The sequence below is a fragment of the Ambystoma mexicanum genome, chromosome 1q, assembly GCF_040938575.1.
Source record: "Ambystoma mexicanum isolate Mex_15411 chromosome 1q, UKY_AmexF1_1, whole genome shotgun sequence".
Lineage (NCBI taxonomy): Eukaryota > Metazoa > Chordata > Amphibia > Caudata > Ambystomatidae > Ambystoma > Ambystoma mexicanum.
Window position 1 is genome coordinate 932906495 of NC_090922.1, and position 22448 is coordinate 932928942.

The 22448-nt window shown below is 49.6% G+C and overlaps 1 protein-coding gene across 2 annotated transcripts in view; it reads left to right on the forward strand.

The window, feature by feature from the left end:
* SASS6 (SAS-6 centriolar assembly protein) overlaps positions 1-22448 on the forward strand; it is a 1114399-nt gene that overhangs the window by 266938 nt on the left and 825013 nt on the right. For both annotated transcript variants that reach the window (XM_069641586.1, XM_069641587.1), the window contains exon 6: positions 14402-14479. In XM_069641586.1, the coding sequence (XP_069497687.1) occupies positions 14402-14479 (78 nt within the window). The remainder of the gene's footprint in view (positions 1-14401; positions 14480-22448) is intronic.

Sequence of the window (22448 nt, forward strand, 5' to 3'; positions counted from 1 at the left end):
CAATCACTGGTCTTTGCGTCATACTGACCACAGCCAATGACTGCCCTCTACCTAAGCACCGCCTCTGGCAGCCATCTTCAGATTTTTACCGCACGTTCATGTGTTGGGATCCTCGTGCTATTGCTCTCGAGCGTTAGTGCTATTTTTTTCACGTTTTTTCGGTCAAAAGAGCCTCAAGCTCCACCGATTCTCCATCCGATCAACGGGGACCCGTGTCGGATTCGTCTGCGCCCCTCAAGGGTGAAGATTTCATCGAGCTACGCTTTTGGAGGACTCCAGAAGTTTCTCAGGCCCGGTCATGGCCCAGGAGAAGGGAAGCTCGACGCCCGGAAAGCTGTTCAGGGTCTGCCCTGGATGCCAGCTGCAGAACGTCTTCAAGGAGGACGAACACTCTTTTTGTCTTTACTGCCTACATGAGGACAAGACGCACGTGGAGAAGGACTGTGCGTTTTGCGGCAACATGTCGGAGCGGACCATGAAGGACCGCCATCAACGTCTCGCCAACTGGCTGGAAGGGAAGAGCCCGTCCGGCGAGAAGAAGAGGAAGAAAGCCGAGCGGTCTTCTAAAACCTTTGAGGACGCCCCGGCGACGGGGGTCCAACATAAGGCCAAGCACCGCGAGTCCGCTGCACCGGGAGCGCCGAACGGTCGGGCTCTACGGGCGCCAGGCAGGGCGCACCACCCCGGCACCATCAACCACGAGCCAACGCTCTGGGTCGGGTAAGAGGAAGGCCGAGCACCCGGCAAAGCTCCTGGAGAGGCCCCGGTCGAGCTCGAAGGCGGAGGGGGAGCGAGGCAGTGTCCCCCCCCCTCAAGGATAAGGCGATGAGCGCACCTAAGGTGGTGAAGGCCTTAATCCATCCGGCCAAGCCCTCTATCGAAACTGTCGCGGCGGCCCTGGCTCAGCCTGTGGAGGCTACACCAGTGGTGGCGACCTCGGAGCTCAGAGTCTCCCTGCCACCTCGGAGGGAGTCCTCTTTTGTGCCCATCGATAGGACCCCCATGAAATCCCCCGTAGGGAAGAAAAAGGGGGGGCAGGGCGTCGTCGTAGATTCGGCCTCAACCTCGGAGGAGGAGCTGGTCGAGGTCTTAAGCCACGGCCTCGGCGTGGAAGAAGACCGGCCCGTCGGGATGGATCCCGACGCAGGTGACGACGACATCGTCGAGGGTACCGACGGGGCCCCTGATCGCCCGTCGGATTCCCCTCTGCCAGCGCCGCGAGACAACTCGGCGGCCATTTTGTTGGCTATACAGTCCTTATGCTCAGAGATAAGGACGAGACTACCGTTGCCGACGGAACCTCTCCCGTCGGGGGACCTAGAACCGGGACCTTCTGGTGTTCCCCCGACCAAGAAAAGAAGGATCCACCCTCCGCCTCCTTTTCAGCCGTCGCGCCCTACAGCCCTCCTCCCCGTCCACCCGAGGGGATGATACGGGGACTGACACGGCAGCGACGGGTACGGACGACGAGGTATACGACGAGGATGTACCGTCGTCGCCTCCCACCAGGGCTTCTCCGCCCGACGAGATTGGATCGTTCCACTCCATGATCACCAGGGCATCCGAGCTTTTCCAACTCTGCCCTGAGGAGAAGAAGAAGGAAGGTTTCCTTTATCAGCGGCGCGAGGCCAAGAGGAAGACGGTCCTCTCAGTGCCTCTATTGGACGACATTTGGGATGAGGGCCTCACCCTCCTCAAGAACCCTTCCACGACGCCAGCTAGAAGAGACCGGTACGAGAAGAAGTACCGGGTCCCGGACACGGCCCCCCTGTGCCTCCGGGCGCAGCCTACCCCGGACTCTGTCGTCTCCGCGGCGGCCAGGAAAAAAGCGGGGGGGGGGGGGGTGCGGCCTCCACATCGACTTCCCCGCCGGACGGCGAGGGAAAGAAATTGGACGCTATGGGACGCAGAGTCATCTCGTCTGCGGCGACGACGATTAAAGCGGCCAACGCCTTGGCTATCGTGGCCCGCTACGACAGGGAGCTCTGGTACAAACTGGCTCCCCTGCTGGACTTCTTGCCGGACGACAAGAGGGCAGAGGCCCTGGAGATCCTGCAGGAAGGTGAGGTGGCTTCGGACCACGCCATTACCGTTGCGACGGACATCGCCGACACTGGGTTCCGCCAGTTGGGCAACGGCGTTTGCCTTAGGCGGCGTGGATGGCTCAAGGCTACGGACTTCCGTCAAGACGTTCAGACCAGAGTCCTGGACATGCCCTTCGATGGGAACAACCTGTTTGGGAAAACAGTGGACGATTCCCTTCAGGCCATTAAAGCGGACACCGAGACGGCCCGGGCCCTTGGAGTTCTACAACAACGACGGACGCCCTTTCGGAGCAGCGGAGGCAAGGGCGCCTCCAAAAGTTCCGGCGGCGGTTTCTCCACCTACCGTCAAGCGGCCCGCTCGTCGGCTCAGGAGGCCTACAGAGGACGAGGCAAGTCTGGCGGACCCCGCCGTCGTCGCCAAGGAGGTCAAGGCGGCAAAGCCTCGTCGAAGCAGGATTGAACCGGCCGTGGGGTCGGGCCCCCACCGAAGCACCCCGGTGGGAGGCCGGCTGGCGAGCTTCGTCAGCGTGTGGGAGTCCATCTCCACCGACCGTTGGGTGCTGGACGCCTTGGCCCGGGGCCACGCGCTCGAGTTTCAAAGAAAGTGTCCGCGCGTCCCCCCCGTGGCCAGGAAAGAACTTCACGTCCCTCAACTTCTCCTGGAGGTAAAGGCGATGCTCAGGAAGGGCGCCATCGAACTCGTCCCAAAGAGGCTTCGGGGCTCCGGAGTTTACTCGAGATACTTCCTCGTGAAGAAGAAGACGGGGGGATGGCGCCCCATCCTGGACCTGCGACGTCTGAACAAGTTCATCAAGGCGCAAAAGTTCCGGATGGTCACCCTCCAGCACGTCCTGGGTCAGCTGGAGGAAGGAGACTTCCTGTCGTTGTTGGATTTGGAGGATGCCTACTTCCATATTCCCATCCTAAAGGGGCACCGAAAATTCCTCAGGTTTGTGGTCCAAGGGCGTCACTACCAGTTCAAAGCCCTCCCCTTCGGACTACGGTCGGCACCCAGGGTATTCACCAAGTGCCTTGCACCGGTGGCGGCGCAGCTGCGCCGCGAGGGGATCCACGTCTACCTCTACCTGGACGACTGGCTCATCCGAGCCAAGACGAGGGAGCTCGCCGTGGATCACACGGCAAGGACCGTCCAACTTCTCACGGACCTGGGATTCTCCGTGAACTACGCCAAGTCCCACCTGGTACCCTCGCAAAACGCACTGTTTCTGGGAGCGAAGCTCGACACAGTGTCCCTTCTGGCCTCCCCGTCGGAGGAAAGGACCAGGTCCATCCTGGGCAAGGTACAGCGGATGCTGGTTTCCGACGCGGCCAAGGTGAGGTCCATCAAGTCCCTCCTCGGAATGATGTCTTCCTGCGTCTACCTCATTCCCATGTGCAGGCTCCGGATGCGCCCGTTGCAGGAGTTCCTGGACGCGCGCTGGATCCAAACGACGGGCGGCTTCGAGGAGAGGATCACACTCGACGAGAGTTTCCGCCGAGCGGTCCGGTGGTGGGGCATCCGTGCGCATCTGACGGCGGGCATGGACTTCCAGACCCCAGACCACCAGGAGACAGTGACCACGGATGCCTCCCTGGAAGGATGGGGAGCGCACACCGAAAATCTGCACGCGAGAGGCCTTTGGCTCCCGACGGAGAAGTCCCTCCATATCAACGTCCTGGAGCTCCGTGCAGTGTTCTGGGCCCTCAGGTCCTTCCTTCCGTCCCTCAAGGGCAAGGTGGTGAGGATCTTCACCGACAACACCACCACCATGTTTTACATCAGGAAACAGGGCGGAACCAGGTCCCCAGCACTGTCCAAGGAGGCGCAGGACCTGTGGCATTGGGCCGTCGCCCAAAGGATGTTTCTGGTGCCGTTTCATCTGGCAGGGATAAAAAACACCATCGCCGACTCACTCAGCAGGGAGCTGCGCTCGTGCCACGAGTGGGAACTACGGCAGGATCTAGTGGATCGCCTCTTCCGACGGTGGGGCACACCCCAGATCGACCTGTTCGCGACGGCGACGAACTCCAAGTGCCGGAGGTTCGCCAGCAGGTTTCCCCAGGCGAGGAGCATGGGCGATGCTTTCTCGTTCCCCTGGGAGGGCCTGTTCCTCTACGCGTTCCCTCCTTTGCCACTGCTAATCCGGCTCGTCAACCAGCTCAAGAGGTCACGGTGCAGGATGATCCTCGTCGCACCTGCGTGGCCGAGGCAGATATGGTTCCCGGACCTTCTGGACTTGTCAGCGTCCCCGCCAATAAAGCTGCCGGTGGATGCGGATCTACTCTCCAGGGAAGGAGGCGCCATCCTCCACCACGACCCGAAATCGCTGAACTTGCAGGCCTGGCTCCTGCAGCGCTAGAGTTTGGAGGATACGACATACCGGCCGACTGCAGAGAGGTTCTTGCAAAGGCCAGGGCGTCCTCGACTCTTAAATGCTACGGACACAAATGGAAGAGGTACTCTGTCTGGTGCCACGCACAGAAGATTAACCCTCTACGGATTACGGCTCCCCAGGTACTGCCGTACCTGCTGACGCTGGCCAAAGCTGGACTGGCACACGCGTCCATCAAGATTCATCTTGCTGCGATCTCCCGATACACCAGAACCACGGGCCGGACGTCCTTGTGGTCTCATCGTCTGGTGAAAGAGTTCATGAAGGGGCTGTTCAGATCGTTCCCGCCGGTGAAGGCTCCGGCCCCGGCGTGGGAGCTCAACGTGGTGCTGACCAAGCTCATGGGACCTCGGTTCGAGCCTCTGCACTCGGCCCCGTTGAAGTTTCTGTCGTGGAAAACAGCGTTTCTTGTGGCCATCACCTCCGCACGACGGGTGGGAGAGATCCAGGCCCTTTCCTGCAAGGCCCCGTACTTGACTTTTCACGACACGAGGGTAGTGCTCAGGACGCACCCCTCCTTCATGCCCAAGGTACCGTCGGACTTCCATCTCAACGAACCCTTGGTGTTGCCTGTGTTCTTCCCGTCGCCTTCGTCGCCGGCTGAGAGGACTTTGCACTCGCTGGATGTGGCTAGAGCGCTGAAGTTCTACGTGGACCGCACAAAGTGTTTTCGGAAGACGTCACAACTCTTTGTGAACTTTGGACCTGTCAATCAGGGGAAGGCTCTCTCGAAGGCTTCCATTTCCAGATGGCTCTCCGGCTGTATCATGTACTGTCATCGGTTGGCAAACCGACCGCTGCCTGGCCGTCCGAGAGCCCATTCCACCAGAGCGATCGCAGCTACCACGGCGTTCCTTTCTGGTGTGCCCCTGCTGGACATATGCAGGGCTGCTACGTGGAGGTCGACGCACACCTTCACGAAATTCTACTGCGTCGATCGGGATTCCAGGGAGGAGTCCAGGGTCGGCCAAGCAGTGCTGCGCAACCTGTTCGCCTGAGGTGAGCCTGGTGAGGAGGTAAGATGCTTAATGTTGAGTTTGATGTAATGCTTAATGTTGAGCCTTTGCCACCTCCCGTGGTTGTGCATGTGTGTACTGCTATGTATTCTTTATTCATGAGCATGGATTCACATGCGAACCCTCCCGCCTACCCCTCTGCGGCTCTTCACTTGGTCATACTGCCACTTCACGTGCTTCGAAATCTGAAGATGGCTGCCAGAGGCGGTGCTTAGGTAGAGGGCAGTCATTGGCTGTGGTCAGTATGACGCAGAGACCAGTGATTGGTTATTACTACGAAAGACAGATCAGAAACGAAACTGATACTGGTTTTTTCTTTACCGAGGATTCCCAGCCTGACGACGGGGAATATTCATGAGCATGTGAATCCATGCCAGACCCATGCTGGAGAACAACAGTTACAGGTAAGTAACTTGTTCCTTATTAGCCTTATGAGATGTTATATGCATAGCAGTTACATTGGTTTGCCCTACTTTGCAATATGCCATCAATGCTTCAGGGAGAATGGGGGAATCATGAGTTAGAGGTCACCAATTCTCCCTGATGGGAGTCGCCTCCCATGTGATCCTCCCTCAGAACACCACCCCCAGGGTCAGGATCAGGTAGCGGCAGCCTTCCCCATGCCACATGAGACCCACACCGGTGTCTCCGTGATGATCTCAATGGATTCATCGAAGTACACTGGCGTGAAGTACGCGGATAGAGTATTTTAGAGGTGTGGTGAGAGTTACTCCGACACTTGAATCTTGGTAATCTGAAAGATGTTGTTTGAAATCCCTTCTCTTTAATAGCATCTGCTCAAAACCATGTGTTTGCATTACTTTCCATGAAAAGGGGACACTGTTAGAAAATGTATGACTCCAATCTTCTCATGGCAGCCCTTGTTTATAGTGAACATGAAAAAAACGAACAGAACGAAGTTATTAACTCATAAATTAATTTTGAATCCTTTAATTTACATATTTTTCTAGCAAAACGTGTTTCCGTTCTTTCTCACAACCTTTTCTACCCACTTCTGTCAAACAGATCACCCAATATGTCCAACACTGTGAATTTAAATCTTTATTAGGACGCTTCTTAAATATAAGACCACACCTTAAACCTGCAAAGCTCTACCTTTAAAAAACCCTTCCTGGGGGGCGCTGTTGCGCGGCTAAACTATCAGACTACCTGCACCCCCCAATGGCGCGTCCGTGCTTGCAGTCCGGAGCTGCTTAGGGGCCGGCCCCCAGGCCCTGCGTGGTGCATAACATGCGACGGCCGCTTACATCCTGGGCCTCCCTCAAGTCAAAACCCGCAGCTCGTAACGGCGAGGCGCCCTGTCGGGAAGCCCCTCATCAGAGCACCAACCGAGGCCACCTGGCTCCAGATCCCGCGACATTGGCACGGTAAGGAGACCTGGGGGGAATACTATGAGCGCCTGCCCGAGAAGCCCTGGCCTGTCTATCCTCACCCGGGCATCGCGGGACCTCCCTACGTACCTCCTCCCCCAATCAAGCCGCTGCGTGCTATCCCCATAACAAAGTACTGCCTAGCCCGGGGGGAACCAGTGCCTGCAGGGTGCCCCTGGAGCTTATGACAACCCTGCGCGCTCTAAATCAGGACTACTACTGGGCTCCCCGCATTGACACTGCCCTTGATGTGCACGGCTCCCTGTGGGGTGGCAGATCCTACGTGAGGACCAGCTCCCATAACCACCAGCTTTGCTCCTCTGTAGCGTCATGGGACGCAGTGTTGAACACGGCAGAGCGGATCTCTCTCCAAGCCCTGAACTACCATACGAGCCTGTTCCCCGGCTCCTTGCTGGGAAGATGGTCTCACCTAAACACATTGCCAAAAGACCACGCCAAGCCTGACACCCGTCCGGGACCTGCACCTCCTCTGCATTCCCCACTGAGGCACCACGCTGACCCCGCCAAACCCGGGATTCAGACGAGGCTTGCACACTGTAGCCCACATCTAGGGAACCAGGACTTGGCAGCCACGCAGAAGCAGCACCATCCTGGGTGGGTCTGAATCCTAGTGCTATCCTCAACATCTCTCTGCAGCTCTGCCCCTCCGGCAGACCCAGTTGGCAGTGGTGCTGCTACGAGCCTTGCTGGCACCCCCTGACCCCCTCAGTGGTTATCTTCCTTCTCGTCCAACATATGACTCTTAAGCCGACCACTGGGACGAGCGTGTCCACCTCTCCATCTTCCACAGTTAACAGCCCTGGGCAACAGTAGAGGCGTATAAGGGCACTTCAATAATCTTGCTCCCACTGGCCGGCCTACACCACTGCTACAACCAATAGTAACCCGCACAGAAGATGACAGCTGACAGACGGCTAATTAACACAGCGGCAAGCACTGGGTACAGCAGAGGGTCACAGACTGGGGCCTGTGTCATGACAGGCTGACCAGCAAATCCACGAAGGCGGCCCGCGCAACCCCCTGGCTGGCCTGTGGAGGTGGCGCTCCCACTCCCCCATGCCGTAGCATGTCATTTTGACACCCCCTGCCCCAGCGGAGTGGATATCTCGCCCAACCTCATTGGAGACAGCACCGGGACACTCTGCTCAGCTGACATGGTGAACCCCAAAAAACAGGCTAAGATGGATCCATTTGCCTGCTCCGACCGACCTCAATTACTGCCACCTCCTTCTTCAAGCCAAACACCAACACAAATCGATGTTGCTGCCCTGAACCAAATGCTGCTAGCCATGAAAAGCAGTACCGATAGCCTGGGTGCTAAAATAGATATGCTGACAAGTAAAGTTGACATCTCGGCTATACAGATTGATAAATTATGCGGCCGCATGACCAAGGCTGAACAGCGCATAGGGGAAGGAGAGGACCAGGTATCCACCCGTAGCGCGAGGTGGCGGACCTTCAGCAAGCTGTTAAAGTAATGGGCAAAAATGACGACCTGGAATGGCGTTCCAGGCGGAACATACGCATACTCGGTGTTCTGGGGCCCGCTGCCATCGAAAACATGGAAAAGTTCAGAGACCCTCCTAACCGTAATCCTGGACCGCCCCCGTTAACGCCTATGTTCATGGTGGAGAGGGCGCATCGGTCGCTGGCTGCGAAGCCTCCCTCTGGAGCCCCCGAAATCCCGATCATAGCAAAGATCTTCAGCTACTAGGACATTATCCTTCACTCTGCCAGAGAAAAAGGAGAACTGAGATGGGGCTCCTCGGTTATCTGTCTTTTCCCGGATTTCAGCCCAGCCGTCCAGGATCAACGAAAAACATTCCAATCCGCCAAAAACACCCTTAGGAGAAAATGTATCAAATACGCCATGCTATATCCGGCCAAACTCTGCGTGCAGCACAACAGGTCCACTGTCGTCTTCACCTCCCCGGAAGCCGCAGAGCGCTTTGCCTCGAACCTCCCAGACCCTGGTGGTTCTTCAAGACGATCACCACAACACCTCTAAAAAATCTATGCAAGGAAGAGCCCTCAGCGAAACTAATCAGATGAAGGTTTGAAGACTAACTCCAGCCTAGTGTAAAACCAGATAGTATGGAGAAGCCTGGTTTGTTATTACAGAATCATTACCCATTGTTAGAGAATCATTACCCATTTAGGGATTCAGTTATCCATCATTCATACTGATTAGTAGTGACATGAAGTAGTGACATTAGACTATCCACATATATGTAGCTATTTGCAATTTGCTATAGAATGAGGCCTGTTCTATTTGAAGTGCCATGCAGAGACACGTTATATTTGTAGAGACATGAAGACACATGTAGAGATATGTTATGTATTATGTATGCATTGCAGAGAGACACGCACGAGTGTGCACTTAGAATATGCATTGAGTCTGCATTCTAGATAGCGCTGCCCTTGGGTTTGCGAGAGAGTGAATAAGCACTAGAGAAAGCATGAAGCCATTCCATTGAGACACACAGAAGCGCTGCGGCGTGCGGAAGTTGTTATGAGATAGTGTGAATGTGGAATGTGTAAACAGTTTCTTAGCAGACAGAGATAACGTTACTCTTGTCCGAGTGGAGAAGGGATGGCTTATCAGGCCCTGGGTTGTGCTTCACGGGCAGAGATGGTGGGGGCCATGGAGGGAGTGCTTTGACTTACAGAGACATGAAGGATAGAGGGATTTCAATGGAGTGAATGGAGAAATATGAGGAGGTGGTAGGATGGTATGCAGACAGAAGAAGATATGGTATAGATATGTAGAAAATGTCATGATGACCAGAACACGGAGTGATTGAAAAGTACAAGACATACATCACAGACTTTTAGGCACTGCTCACATTTAGAAATGCTGACAGACAGAAAGAGGGGCATTTTAGCTTAGAGAGACATGTAACCTTGGATATGTATTTACGTCATTGAACAGTATGAGAGGTGAGGCTTTGGGAGTTTCTAGTTCGAGATGGAGTTTTGGATGGAGATGCTCACTGACTCTGAGATGGAAGAGACTTGTTTGGCGGTGGCATAGGAGAGACTGAGAGAGGAAGCAGAAGGGGAAGCATTCTGATGAGAGCTGATGAGATCGATCTGGCAGAGAGGCCAAGGAGCAGCCCTGACTGGCTGGCTGGTTGCAGAGTTAGCTGGAGAGGAGAGACAGAGCAACACAGAGCAAAAGGGGAGTATTGAATAAGAAGTGCATGGGGAATTAGGACAGTCACTTACACAGAGCTTTGGCTGACATGATAGATGGGGTAATCAGACAGGGGTTGTCTTGGAGAGAGTGTGAAGTATGGTGTGGATTGGAGAGCAATGGTGTGGATTGGAGTTGCTATTAGATTGCTTGCATTAGAACCCTGTAAGGCTTATAGTTATTGCATTGTAGATTTGCACCAAAAGCATAAAAGGTGCAAAGTTGAGATTTGCATTATAGTAGTATTTGCATCATGCATTTCTGTGTATGAATAAGTGTTTCTATTGTTGAATCGATTCATGTGTTTTTTTATGTTGGTGTGTCGATAGGAGTAACTTGGGAGTAACCCTGCACAAAGGCCCTGAGATACAAGAGCAAGGGGGGGGAGAGGGCCTTGGTGATGGGGCATTCACATGTATGAATCGTCCTACACATCACAGTCCAGTGGTGTAGCCATTTATATTCACGGTTTCTTATAATATAGGTTGCACGAAAAGATTGTCAACAATGAGGGGAGGCACATAATTCTCGTCAGGGAACTACATGGCACTAAACTCCTACTCATGAACCTATACGCACCCAACACGGACTCCCCGGAGTTCTTTTATCAATGTGCCAAACACATACACAAGTTCCCAGGATATGGGATCGTATGAGCCAGCGACTTTAACATGGCCCTTAAACTGGAGGTGGACAGATCCACAACTCACCAAACAACTTTGCCAGCGGCTGTAAAGGCCTGGGCTTCCATTGACCGGTACCATGATCTTTATGACGCATGGCGCTCTCAGCACCCAGACGCTAGGGAATGCACTTTCTTGTCTGAGGTACACGGTAGTTGTCCAGGATCGGTTATATAGTGGTCTCCCCCCTCAACCCCCCTCCGACCTCCTGTACTCCGGGCCACGATGGAGATATCTATCATTCCCCGGACACTATCGGACCACTCTCCTGTTCGAATCAGCGTTACGACTGGAGGTTTAGGGCCTCTGCTCTAGAAAATGTTGCAGTCCGGACCGAGATAGGGCAGGATTTACAGACATATTTTCAGGCCAATTTAGATTCGGTTCCAGACCAAGGCATAAAATGGGAGGCATTTAAGGCCTACGTAAGGGATGTTGTATTTCCAAAGAGAGCCGGGGGGGGGGTACTTAAGTCCACCCGTAGGTCCATGCGAATATTAGAGGACAGGATCAGGCAAGGGGAACACGGACAAGGGTCCACGGACACCCTTGCACTCCGCCGCGAGCTACAGTCCCATAGGGCAGAACTTCAACTGGCCATCAGCGAGGAGAGGTACCTGCGACGAGATATGGGGAAGGGCATCGCCCGAGTAAAACCCTGGCATGGGCGATTAGGAAAGAGCAACAATCCACCAGCATAACTGAGGTCGCAAGCGCCAATGGGACCCCAGTCAAAGATTTACAGGGGATTAACGACGAATTCCGGGAGTACTTTGATAGGCTGTAGAAATCGCGTCCTAACCCTGGACATGAACTAGCACGATACTTAATGAAGTAGCACTAGGCTGGCTAGACCAAGACCAGGGTAGCTCCCTTAATAATCTTATTACCGAAGAAGAAATCTGCAAGGCTTAAAAATCGCTCCCTAATGGAAAAGTCCCTGGGCCGGACGGGATAGCAGCCGAATTTTAGAAAGCATACAAGGGCATAGTTCTGCCATACCTCCTGGCTATGTACAAAAGTGCATTTTCCAAGGGTTCACTCCCGAAATCCACTAGATTTGCCCTTGCGACTGTGCTGCTCGAGCCTGGGAAAGGCCCCCGACAATTATCTTCATACCGACCATTGGCACTTATCAACACTGACATTAAGATACTGGCCAAAATACTCACTGTCCGCCTCCGCCCACATGTGCCAGCCTTGGTTTTGCCGGACCAAGCCGGGTTTATTCCCAGCCGCTCTACCCAACATAATCTCAGACGCCTCTTCACTCTTATGCACAATGTAAACCCAGAAGTTCCGATGTAGATAGCCGTTCTCGACGCAAAGATTGCCTTCGACTCAGTCGAGTGGCCTTTTCTCTTCGAGGTACTCCGGCAATCCGGGTTCGGATTAACATATATCCAGTGGGTCAAAATACTATGCACGGCCCCCAGAGCAGCAATATACACTAACGGCAGGACATCGGAACATATTTAGCCCACACGCAGCACATGTCAAGGCTGCCCCTTCTATCCAGTTCCGTTTGTCCTTGCTATGGCTCCCCTAGCATGCCACGTCTGGGAGTTAGACACACACAGAGGCATTCGCTTACACACACCTCGCCATTGTCTCCCTTTATGCGGATGATATCCTCTTATATGTAAAGCACCCTCTACAGAACCTTGCCCCCTTAACACAGGAGGTGGTCAGATTTGGAGACCTGTCCGGGCTCAGAATTAACTGGAACAAGTCAGAGGTCCTCCACCTAACTTCCAGTGTACAACAAGCGGATGTGGGTGAGGGGTATGGCTGGTGCCCCCAAGGGATACAATATCTAGATATCGTGGTATGCACCATACAAGACGATCTAAACATAGATGACTATGTAAAAACATTGGAAGCCCTGGAACAGAGGGTGGAATCGTGGGTGCTGCTCCCCATATCCCAGGCGGCCCACCACATAGCACTAGTAAAGATGCTAATTTTCCCTAAACTCCTGTATATCTTTAATAATGTACCCCTGTGGCCCCCTCCACACTATTGGTCCCGGGTCCGGAGATGGATGACCAGGTTGTTCTGGGCCGGGAAACCGCCTAAGATAGCCTACGACACCCTGACCCACCCATATGAACAAGGCAGCCTGGAATATCCAGACATGTATCTATACTAGCTGGCTGCTCAGGCACAATATATTGCAGGATCGAGTGCCCCAAGCCCTGATTCGCCCCACTCTCAAATAGCGACAGCGATCTATGCGCCTGATGCTCTGATGGGTCTGTTATGGGGTAACTGCAAGACCGTCCCCAGAGGGGAGATCCAGCCACTGGCAACCTCTAGAGCGTGGGACGGGATATGCCGGCTGTTTGACTCCTCCTCCCACTATCTACTCATATTTCCAATCTGCAATATAGTCGGGATCCCACTGACACACAAAATCTTTAAAGAACACTTCTCATCGCTGGGTGTACGGTCCCTTGGTGACATTGTACATGACTATCAATTTGGAACCTGGGAGGAACAGTGAACATAATGCTTTGTCTCTACTTCACTATTACAGACTGAGGGGTATCCTCAAGAATAAGTGGCCTGATTTTCCACATGCCGCAGCCCACACCCGGCCCAGGGCTACATTACACAACCCCTGTCACCTCGGGAACTGGTATCCACGATCTACAGATTAATCAGGAATGGGAATTGTGAAGAATCAAAGGTACAAAAACGCATGGGAAACAGCTCTTGGGGAGCCTTTGAGCAAAGACCAATGGAAAGCCACCAATATGCAGACCCGTTACAAATGCCTGCACTCCCGATACAGGCTAATACACTACAAATTTCTCCACCAGATTTACTACTCCCCCGCCGCCCTAAGCAGATTCTTCCCTGAAAAATCCTCAGACTGTAAGAGATGCAGAGTATAATCTGCAAACTTTTATCACGTTGCTTGGTGCTGCCCCCGCATTCGATCATTCTGGACGGCCATAAAAGGAGCGATGACTGACATGCTACCCTCACAGAGGGAATACTCCCCGAAACTCTGGCTATTAGCTCTGATTGAAGGAGGCACTTGTATAGAAAAGAAATTCTTGGGCATGGCCTCAGTGACGGCGAGATACCTAGAGGCCAGAGCATGGGGGAGAGCCATCCCCCCACATTCCTGAAATGGCTAGAAAGCATGAACCTGTCGGAACAGTGAGCGAGACTAGTTACGCATCTACTCTCCCTGCCTCTAGCCACCCATTTAACTACTGGCCTCCATTCAGACAATACCAGACAGACACCTCCCTGTCTACACAGACCCCCGCATCTACCCCAGAGCATGAATAGAGGGGCACTCCTATAGGCGCTGTAAGGTCTCTGTATTGTCGCTCGACGAGCCCAGTAATGAACTGTAATGTACTTCAAATTGATTTACTGTGTGTTAATGGCAACCTCAAATGGAGCAGGCATATACCCGGCTGTAATTGCGAGTCCGTAAGGTGGGTGTGAGGGATGGGCATGCATAAGAGGATTGTTGTATGTATTTAGTAAACGAAACTCAACGTTTTAAAAAAAAAACCTTCCTGTATACAAATAGGAAAACAATAAGAAATTGGTACCAAATTATTCTTAATGTTCTGTTGCCTTGAATTGGTGAAATATTGATGTTGTAAAAGATTTTTGACCTTGAATTGTAGGAAGAAAAATTGTTACTGGAGCAACAACTAAAAAAAACGGAAAACGATCTTGGCCAACAACTAATCTGTACACAACGGGTAAGCTACATAACTGTATTCTCTAGAGTAATTTATGTTCCGTTTTACAGCCTACTGCTGTATAATTGCATTTCTTAAACTTTAAAATATAATTTTCTAAATATACAATAATGTATTGCTAATTCTTCTCCATGCACATTTTCAATATAGTAATGCATTTATGCGAATGTTGGCTACTCAAATTCTTGGCATATTTCTTTGAGTAACACAAAAGGCAGCAACAGGGAGTTCAACTGTTGCTTTGTACTGCCAGAATTTCATCACAATCACCTCTTAACCTTTATCATTTGTCCTGTGCAGTGCAGTGGAGTATTCATTCGAAGGGAAATAGTCCAACAGAAGAAAATATGATGCCTCCATCATTGATGCAGAATGAATCACATTATTTTGGAAACTTAGCCCAGCTGCTCATAATGAATTTACTGGCTAAATTAGTTGCAAAGCTTCATTTGGGAGCCACTTTAAGTGTGTACATTTCCTCACTTTCACCCAGAAGCTCTGTCTCCAGAACCCTGGTTGACTCTAGGATGGACTAGTGCAACAGCCTCTTTCTGAATCTGCTTTCCTCTACTCTCCGCCCTCTGGAACTAATCCAGAGCAGGAGTGCAAGACTTGTCCTTGGCCTCAAGCCCAGGGACCATATCTCTCAAACTCTGAAATCTCTCCACTGGCTCACGGTGGCTGCAAGAATTAAGTTCAAGACCCCCTGCATCGTCCATGAGGCTTTCTGGGCCCGGGGCCCGCACTACATCCAACTCTCCCTTCCTAGACAACTTGCTTTTTGAGCCCTTCGCTCAGCTACCGCCAACTCTCTGAGGGTCAGACGATTCTCCAGGCAGAGAGTGGGAGGTAGATCTCTCTCCTCTGCAGGTGCCTCTCTCTGGAATGGCCTTCCTGCCCCTCTCAGACTTGAGCCGGACCACCCAAAGTTCCGGAAGCAGCTCAAAACCTTCCTTTTCTCTTCTGTTTTCTCTCCCCCACACCCCTGCTGACCAACCTGTATTCTGCATTGACTGGCTGCCTGGCTACGCTCGGAGTCTTGCGAGTACCAGGCTCCCTCTTGACCAGTAACCCCTGCACTTCCTCCTGGCCTGCTACGCACTTAGGCGCTGTATCTGGAACCCTACAGTCCCCTGCCTTTTTGCATTTACCCAGAGCTGTGCTGCTTTGGCTCCACTTACTCTGAGCCCTGATTGCACTTTCCCCTTCCCTCCCCCTGGCAATTCCCCTCTCCCCTGCACTTAGCGTCTTGCACTTGCTCGATCCGAATAGCACAAGGCCTAGTAAGATCGTTGTTTAGTCCTCTCTCTGTCTTCCCTCCGTTGTCTTGTTGAACCTAGAAACACTTGTGTATAGGTGCATTATAAATGACTTGTATCATATGTAAACAATGGGATAGGCAATTTCATCACTGACAAAATAAAATATTGTGTCTAAGAGCAAGGAAGGATCATAAATCTTGTTAACCAATGCTAATGTATTTCACAGCACAAAACACAACCATTTACAAGAAGCATCCAAAATTGAAATGAAATAAATAGCATAATTTAAAGTTCATTTAGAAAGGGGAATCGTCGAGAGGAACTGTATTTGAACTAATATGCCTAAAAATACCATTTCACATTGCAGAGTATTGCATTAAAAAAAAATATTGAAAACTGCTAGTTAATAGTTCTTATCATATTTAGTAGTCGGGGATTGAAGAAAAACATGTATTAAATTTACCACAGTGTTATTATATGTCCAGGTGTTGCACCGTTCAGATAGTTACTTTTTTTTCTTAAATTTTCCAAGATGTTTCACACCAATCCAAGCACCATATCCTGAGAAATAGATCTAATATCCTGTATAATTGGACATCCAAGTTCCCAAAAGTCCTCCAGCTATCCAAACTTCGTATCCAGAGAAAACATTCCAAAAGCTATGGAATCCAGTGAAAAGAAAATCTGAATATGTGAATAATCCAAGTTCCAAACAATAATCCAGTGATCCAATCAAAGTATCGAAAGAAACATCCAGAATCCAAGATACAAACCATCCGAAAATGTGTAAAAATCCAAGTTCCCACATGTAATCCAGCAATCCAGAAACGGTGTACAGAAATAGCATTCCAAAATCCAAGAAAGAAAACCATCAGAAATTGTGACGAAACATCCAAGTTCAAAAAGTTACCTGAAAAATATCCAGCAATCCAAACATGGTGTGCCGAAAAAATAGTACTAAAAGACCAAAGAATCGTGGAAAAAAAATCCATCCAAAAAGGTGAAGAAAACAAGTTCCCCAAAAAAAAATAATAAAATAGATCCAAGGCATTGATGATCGCGGGAACATTTTCTCCTGTAGCCTTCACCAGAAACGGTGAAGCATGAAAATGTTGGGTGCAGGTAACCGGAAACCAACTAGAGTGGACAGAAAAGGAACTACAGTTAAATACATTTGTGCAACTGCAAGCCATACAATAAGCAGTGTCACATAGCAATTTGCTATGCAATTCTGTAGGTTTGCTAATTAAATTCACACTTGTGTTAGCTATTTTAATCTACTCTGTTCAGTGAAAGCACTGCTCACCTTGAAACTCTTCTCTGGCTCCCAAGGCTCTCGCCATCCTCTTCTCTGTTCACTGCAAGTTCAAAGGGCTAATGGAGAGTGCAATAGTAATCATCTACTTCACTCTTAAGTGCCAAAGGCCTCTGTGGGAGTGCTAGGCAAGATTATTATTTTTTCCCCATTCAATTGAAAACCAGAAGCGATCTGGTTTATACGTTTATTAAGTTAACTATATCCTCTTTGGGAAATACCAGCATGTGTTACTTGAGAAAGTCATGCAATTCCATTCCTAACAATTTACATTAATGCATAACTACAGTACTGCCTCTGTAAAACACTGCATTGTCTCCATGGTTTACAGTAAAGTTTAAGTTAGTGTAGATAAATCTTAGTTCCAACTAGATTTTTGTTTTGTTGGGGAAGATGCATCACACTGATGAGTGAACACTTTCGAAAATGTGCATGATCACTGCTTTTAATGGCAAATCTATCTCTGCAACTGGTCCTCAACGCATGAGCGGTTTTATAGCAGTTACCCTGAAAGTGCGATGGCAGAAAACTACAATATTCCACCTAGTTTGACCAGTTCTCTGCCTGCTATGCCATCTACTCTGCTTAGTCTCTTTACTTTCCTCTTACATAATGAATACACATGGCTAAGTAGATGTTTACGCAAAAGAATGATCAATAGTTCCATCCAGACTGTACATCGACACATCTCCTGCAATACCAACCGCTGTAGTTAGCCTCCAGAGCTCACTTTGCTCTTATTATAATTGCATTATATACTGGCACCTGTGGTTTCAGAGCCTTTTTTATCATATCTATTTATTTGCGTCCATTCATGCAGCTAACCTTTTAAATTTTAAAGACACGCAGTCAGAGTTCGCAAAGTCCACTCGCATAGTCAAGTACATTTTATGAATGGCGAGTACCATTTGCGGGGAATGTTTGAAACTTTAAAGTAACATTTACTTTTTTGCACTAAATGTCAAATGGGTTTCATTGTGCATACCTGGCAGCAGTGTGCGAAACATTAAATGAGAATAGCTGACACCAGCAACAGTGTGGTGGCATCTATTCTTACTGAACATAACGAGAGTGCAGTGGGTTAACTTTTTGCCCGCACACACTGCAACAGATGGTAGCAATCTTATTACGAAGTTCTATTCCAATACATTGATCATGTTGCGCTAAGATACTTCAAAACCATCCCACAACCTCTTCCAAACATTAAACGGGATCGTGGTGACATGTATGATTTTACAGAAAGCAGATTTACATTTTTTGTCAGCCGTTGCTATGGGTCAAGTGCATTTCTTTTAGGTCGAGCAGGTAAACTAAATTTCTTAACCTGCAGGCCTAGAGGAAATTTAAAGAATTTGCAAGGCCTGATTGCTCTTACTTCATTCAGCGGTACACAAAAATGCTGTATTGATGCTAATTTTGTGTTTTGGATGCAAATAACTTATGGTGACATAATAAATATTAGTACAACATTGCTAATGATGGGTGTTTGCTAATCAAGAAAAATGTAATTGGCAAACTGGAATACATTTTTGAAAACTAATAACTAATTTATGCCTTGAACGTCCTACAGTGGTGAAAAATGGGAACTAGAGTACATTTACACATTCATATAAGAACATTATAGATTAGACATTTTATATATGTGTGTGTGTGTGTGTGTGTGTGTGTGTGTGTGTGTGTGTATATATATATATATATATGTATTTATTTGATTTTACATTGTTTATTATACATATAATTACATCGTCGATGAAAATGTTTTTAAATATTTAAAGTATTTCGGTGAATATTCACCACTGATTAATACATCTTAATTTTTTTCTGGCAATATTATCACTGGTTACTGTCTAAACCAGTGTGATTCGTTAGTTTTACTTCAAGGTCCTTGCTCCAGTAACCCTGGGCAAGCCATAAAGTCTGTACACTGCGGTTTAGATGCACATGTCATGTCGAGTTCATGATAGCCAAGCATTGACCCAAGAAAATGGGGGTGAACAGACATTGTAGCCAAAGTTTGTTAGAAGTTGTAAAGAAAATAAACACTAGGGCTAGAGGCACAGGATGATTGGGATTATATCATGATGGATTTGAACATTTTATTTTTTTACTTTTCAACAGCAAAGAAAGACTCTGTCTCACCCCTTCATTTCATTGTTTTTTCCGTCCCTTTGATTGATGTATGTATTTCATTGACTGGGAGCAGAGTTCTTCTGCAGCTGCCCCCTTGCCCCTCCCCGTTTGTGCTTCATAGCAACAATAATGTATGTTTTCTTCTTTTCATTACTTTACAGGAGTTAAGGGTTGGAGGAAGGGGCCATCCACTTTTGGCTTTTAATGTGCCTTTATACTACAGTTTATGCCATTGTCAATTTTTATTAAATTCTATTTCAAACATTCATAAGCTGATGTTTGAGCATGTGGTTCCTTGCAGCAAAGACTGGTACATGTTGTGGGCAGAGTGGTGGCTAGCGTATCTGCAGGGCACTGTATGGTCGACCATGGCCCCCTTCTTACTACAACACCTGCGGCAGCATGAAAAGATATCTGCCAGTCAGGAGAACACGGTTTAACATATTTTGGTGATGTAGGATTGTTCAGAGACTTCATTGTTGCTAATGGCACACAAATCCGGCGTGCACACTGTGGCTGTACAGTGCGCTACCTCAAATGTCTTTTTCTAAAAGTTAAAGGCATGGTCTAGTAAAAATGTTTATTGTCCCTACGGGTCGGCCATGTATTTTTAAGCCTAAGTGGCTCGATTTTAGAAAACTTTCCTATGGACGTTACCAGAGTTTTCGTCCATTAAACGCACGCGAAAACAAGCACCAGGGAGCCGCCATTTTCTGATAATCCTATCTTTTCCCCGATCGCCCTGGCTGACCTGCTTTTGCGGCACTAAATCAATTCCCCCGCCCCTGAGCCTGTCATCAGCAGACTCGTACCGCCCATTTCCCAACGCCAAAGCACGTCTTGTGTCAACATTCGCTGCGCTTCAGTTAATGACGTGTCGCCATGGAAATGGCAGGACGCCTCTTTCCTCAATAAGTATAAACAGACCGTTTCACAACACACAGCAGCAGATTTTCGATTCCATTCCTCTCTCTGTGTTACTTTGAGTATTCTGTGACTCGTTTCAGTGCTCTGGTCAGCTACCTTCGCCGCTTGTAGCCCGTGTGAACAGATACCAGTACCACCGCTATAAATTATTTTAGTTTGTTTAACACACAATGGCTACAATAATGCCCTACATGTACGAGCCCGAGTATACCGAGGAGGAACTACTGGAAAGGGAAGCACGCGAAAACGATGGGGATTCGGACGGCAGTTGGCAGGACGAATCAACAGATGAAGAGCCTGGGCCTAGTCGAATGGACGGCGTCTCCACCTGGTGCACATGCAATCGGTGCAAGCTAATGCCAACTGAGGACGAGAACTGCTGCTGCCGAGAAAACTCGGGGTGCCTGGCCTACATTTCGGAAGGCGAGCCACGACCGCAATGCATCACCGAGCTGCCAGACTTCAGGGCAGCCTGCCTCACATGGGCCGTGTTGAGAATAATGATGGTGCTTATGCAAGAACTGCAACTGTTTGTCCTCGTAATCCGAGTAACGAGTAAGTATACTCTGCTTGTCATGCCACTCCTATTTCATGTTCTTCTACTATATCCAAAATTACATCTACATATCATTGTAACGCATGTAAGTCGTTCAATAGTGTGCATTGTCTAGATAGCATTTGTCTGTGCAGAATGCCATTAGTTGCAAGAATTGTCATTGACAACAAACGTTTATTAAACTTATCTTGGTTATTTAAAAACAGTTTGTTTCATTCCTTTTCACAGGTGGTACAGGCTGGTGGCCTATCGTTCCTTTACATGGTGGCTCCACGGGAGGCTTGGACACCCTGTTCGAAGAGTGATACCCGCCTGTGCCATTAGAGAAACGTTCCCGAGTGACAGCGGTCAGTACAGGGGATTTTCTCTCGCTGACCTGCAACCTGACCTGTATAATCTTTAAAGTCTTGTATTTTTGTGTCATGAAAATAAGATACAAAATAAAACACCACATATATTTTAACAACGGTTGTTTCGATTTTTTTTAAATGAATCAAGTGTGTCTCCATTCAAGGGTGGACGTCAGACATCTGTGCTCCGAATGGGTGAAGGTCTGGTCGCTGTGAAGCAGGGTGGTCACTATCTATCTAAGCTAACATAACATATTCTCGATAATGCATGCACTAAATCACACTTGTTCAAAGTCTTTCAGTAGGTTATGTCTCTATAAAAGTCACACATGTCTATACTAACAATTACCATTGGATTATACAGGCCTTACGGTCTTGACCACTATAATACACCGGTTGAAGTGTGGGTCTGTGCTCACAAGAATCTCCGGTATGTGGCATTTGTTATTGATAGGCAACGATATACTGATATAAAGGCGGTTCGCGCCAGTGGATGCGCGCTGGCATGGGGGCTGTCAGGGGCGCGAAAGGCCAAGGTGCCAAACTACATGTGCACTTCAAAAGGTGTCCCACGCCAAGGGGCCATCGGTCACATGGCCTCCTCAGACCCGTGTCTCCAGCCAGGCCTCCCCTTGAAGCAGGCCGCCCCCCTGCAATCCACATAAGTGTGTTTCCATTCAGCAGTCTTCCTGTGCCTTATCTGCACGCCCCAGGCCCATCCATCCCACCCCCCTCTATCAAAGGCGGTTTGCGCCGGTGGATGCGCGCTGGCATGGGGGGCTGTCAGGGGCGCGAAAGGCCAAGCTGCCAAACTACATGTACACTTCAAAAGGTGTCCCACGCCAAGGGGCCATCGGTCACATGGCCTCCTCAGACCCCGTGTCTCCAGCCAGGCCTCCCCTTGAAGCAGGCCGCCCCCCTAAAACCACGACATACATACGTCATTCATTCACAAACACACCCCTGTTTCTCATACTTTATAAACCACTTGATATGTCTCATGAGAACATCTTTGTGCTTTGCAAGTCAACTCCTGAACGTGTTACCTGGCAACCACTGAGATCTACGCTAATCTGCTCGTCGTCATGCTATACGTGAACTTCTGTGACCGCTTAGAGCAAACCCATCAGTGTGCTACCTGTGGCCACCCACCTATTCTCCTGCAACATACTGCTCTGCTTGCTGAATCCAACTGTTTGTTGGTCAAGGTAAGGCCATGTATCCTAGTCATATTTCAAAATTTCTATCTATTTGCGAGTTGAGTACACAATAGTGCTAGGTTCATTGGTTTCATTGCTATTGACTTGAGTTTCCATTGCTATGCTATCAATAGATCTATTTATTTTCATCTGTGTCTATTGTCATCGAATTGCATCCTTCGGGGGTCCAGTCTATAATGTAAACATGTTTCCTTCTCGTGCAATACAGA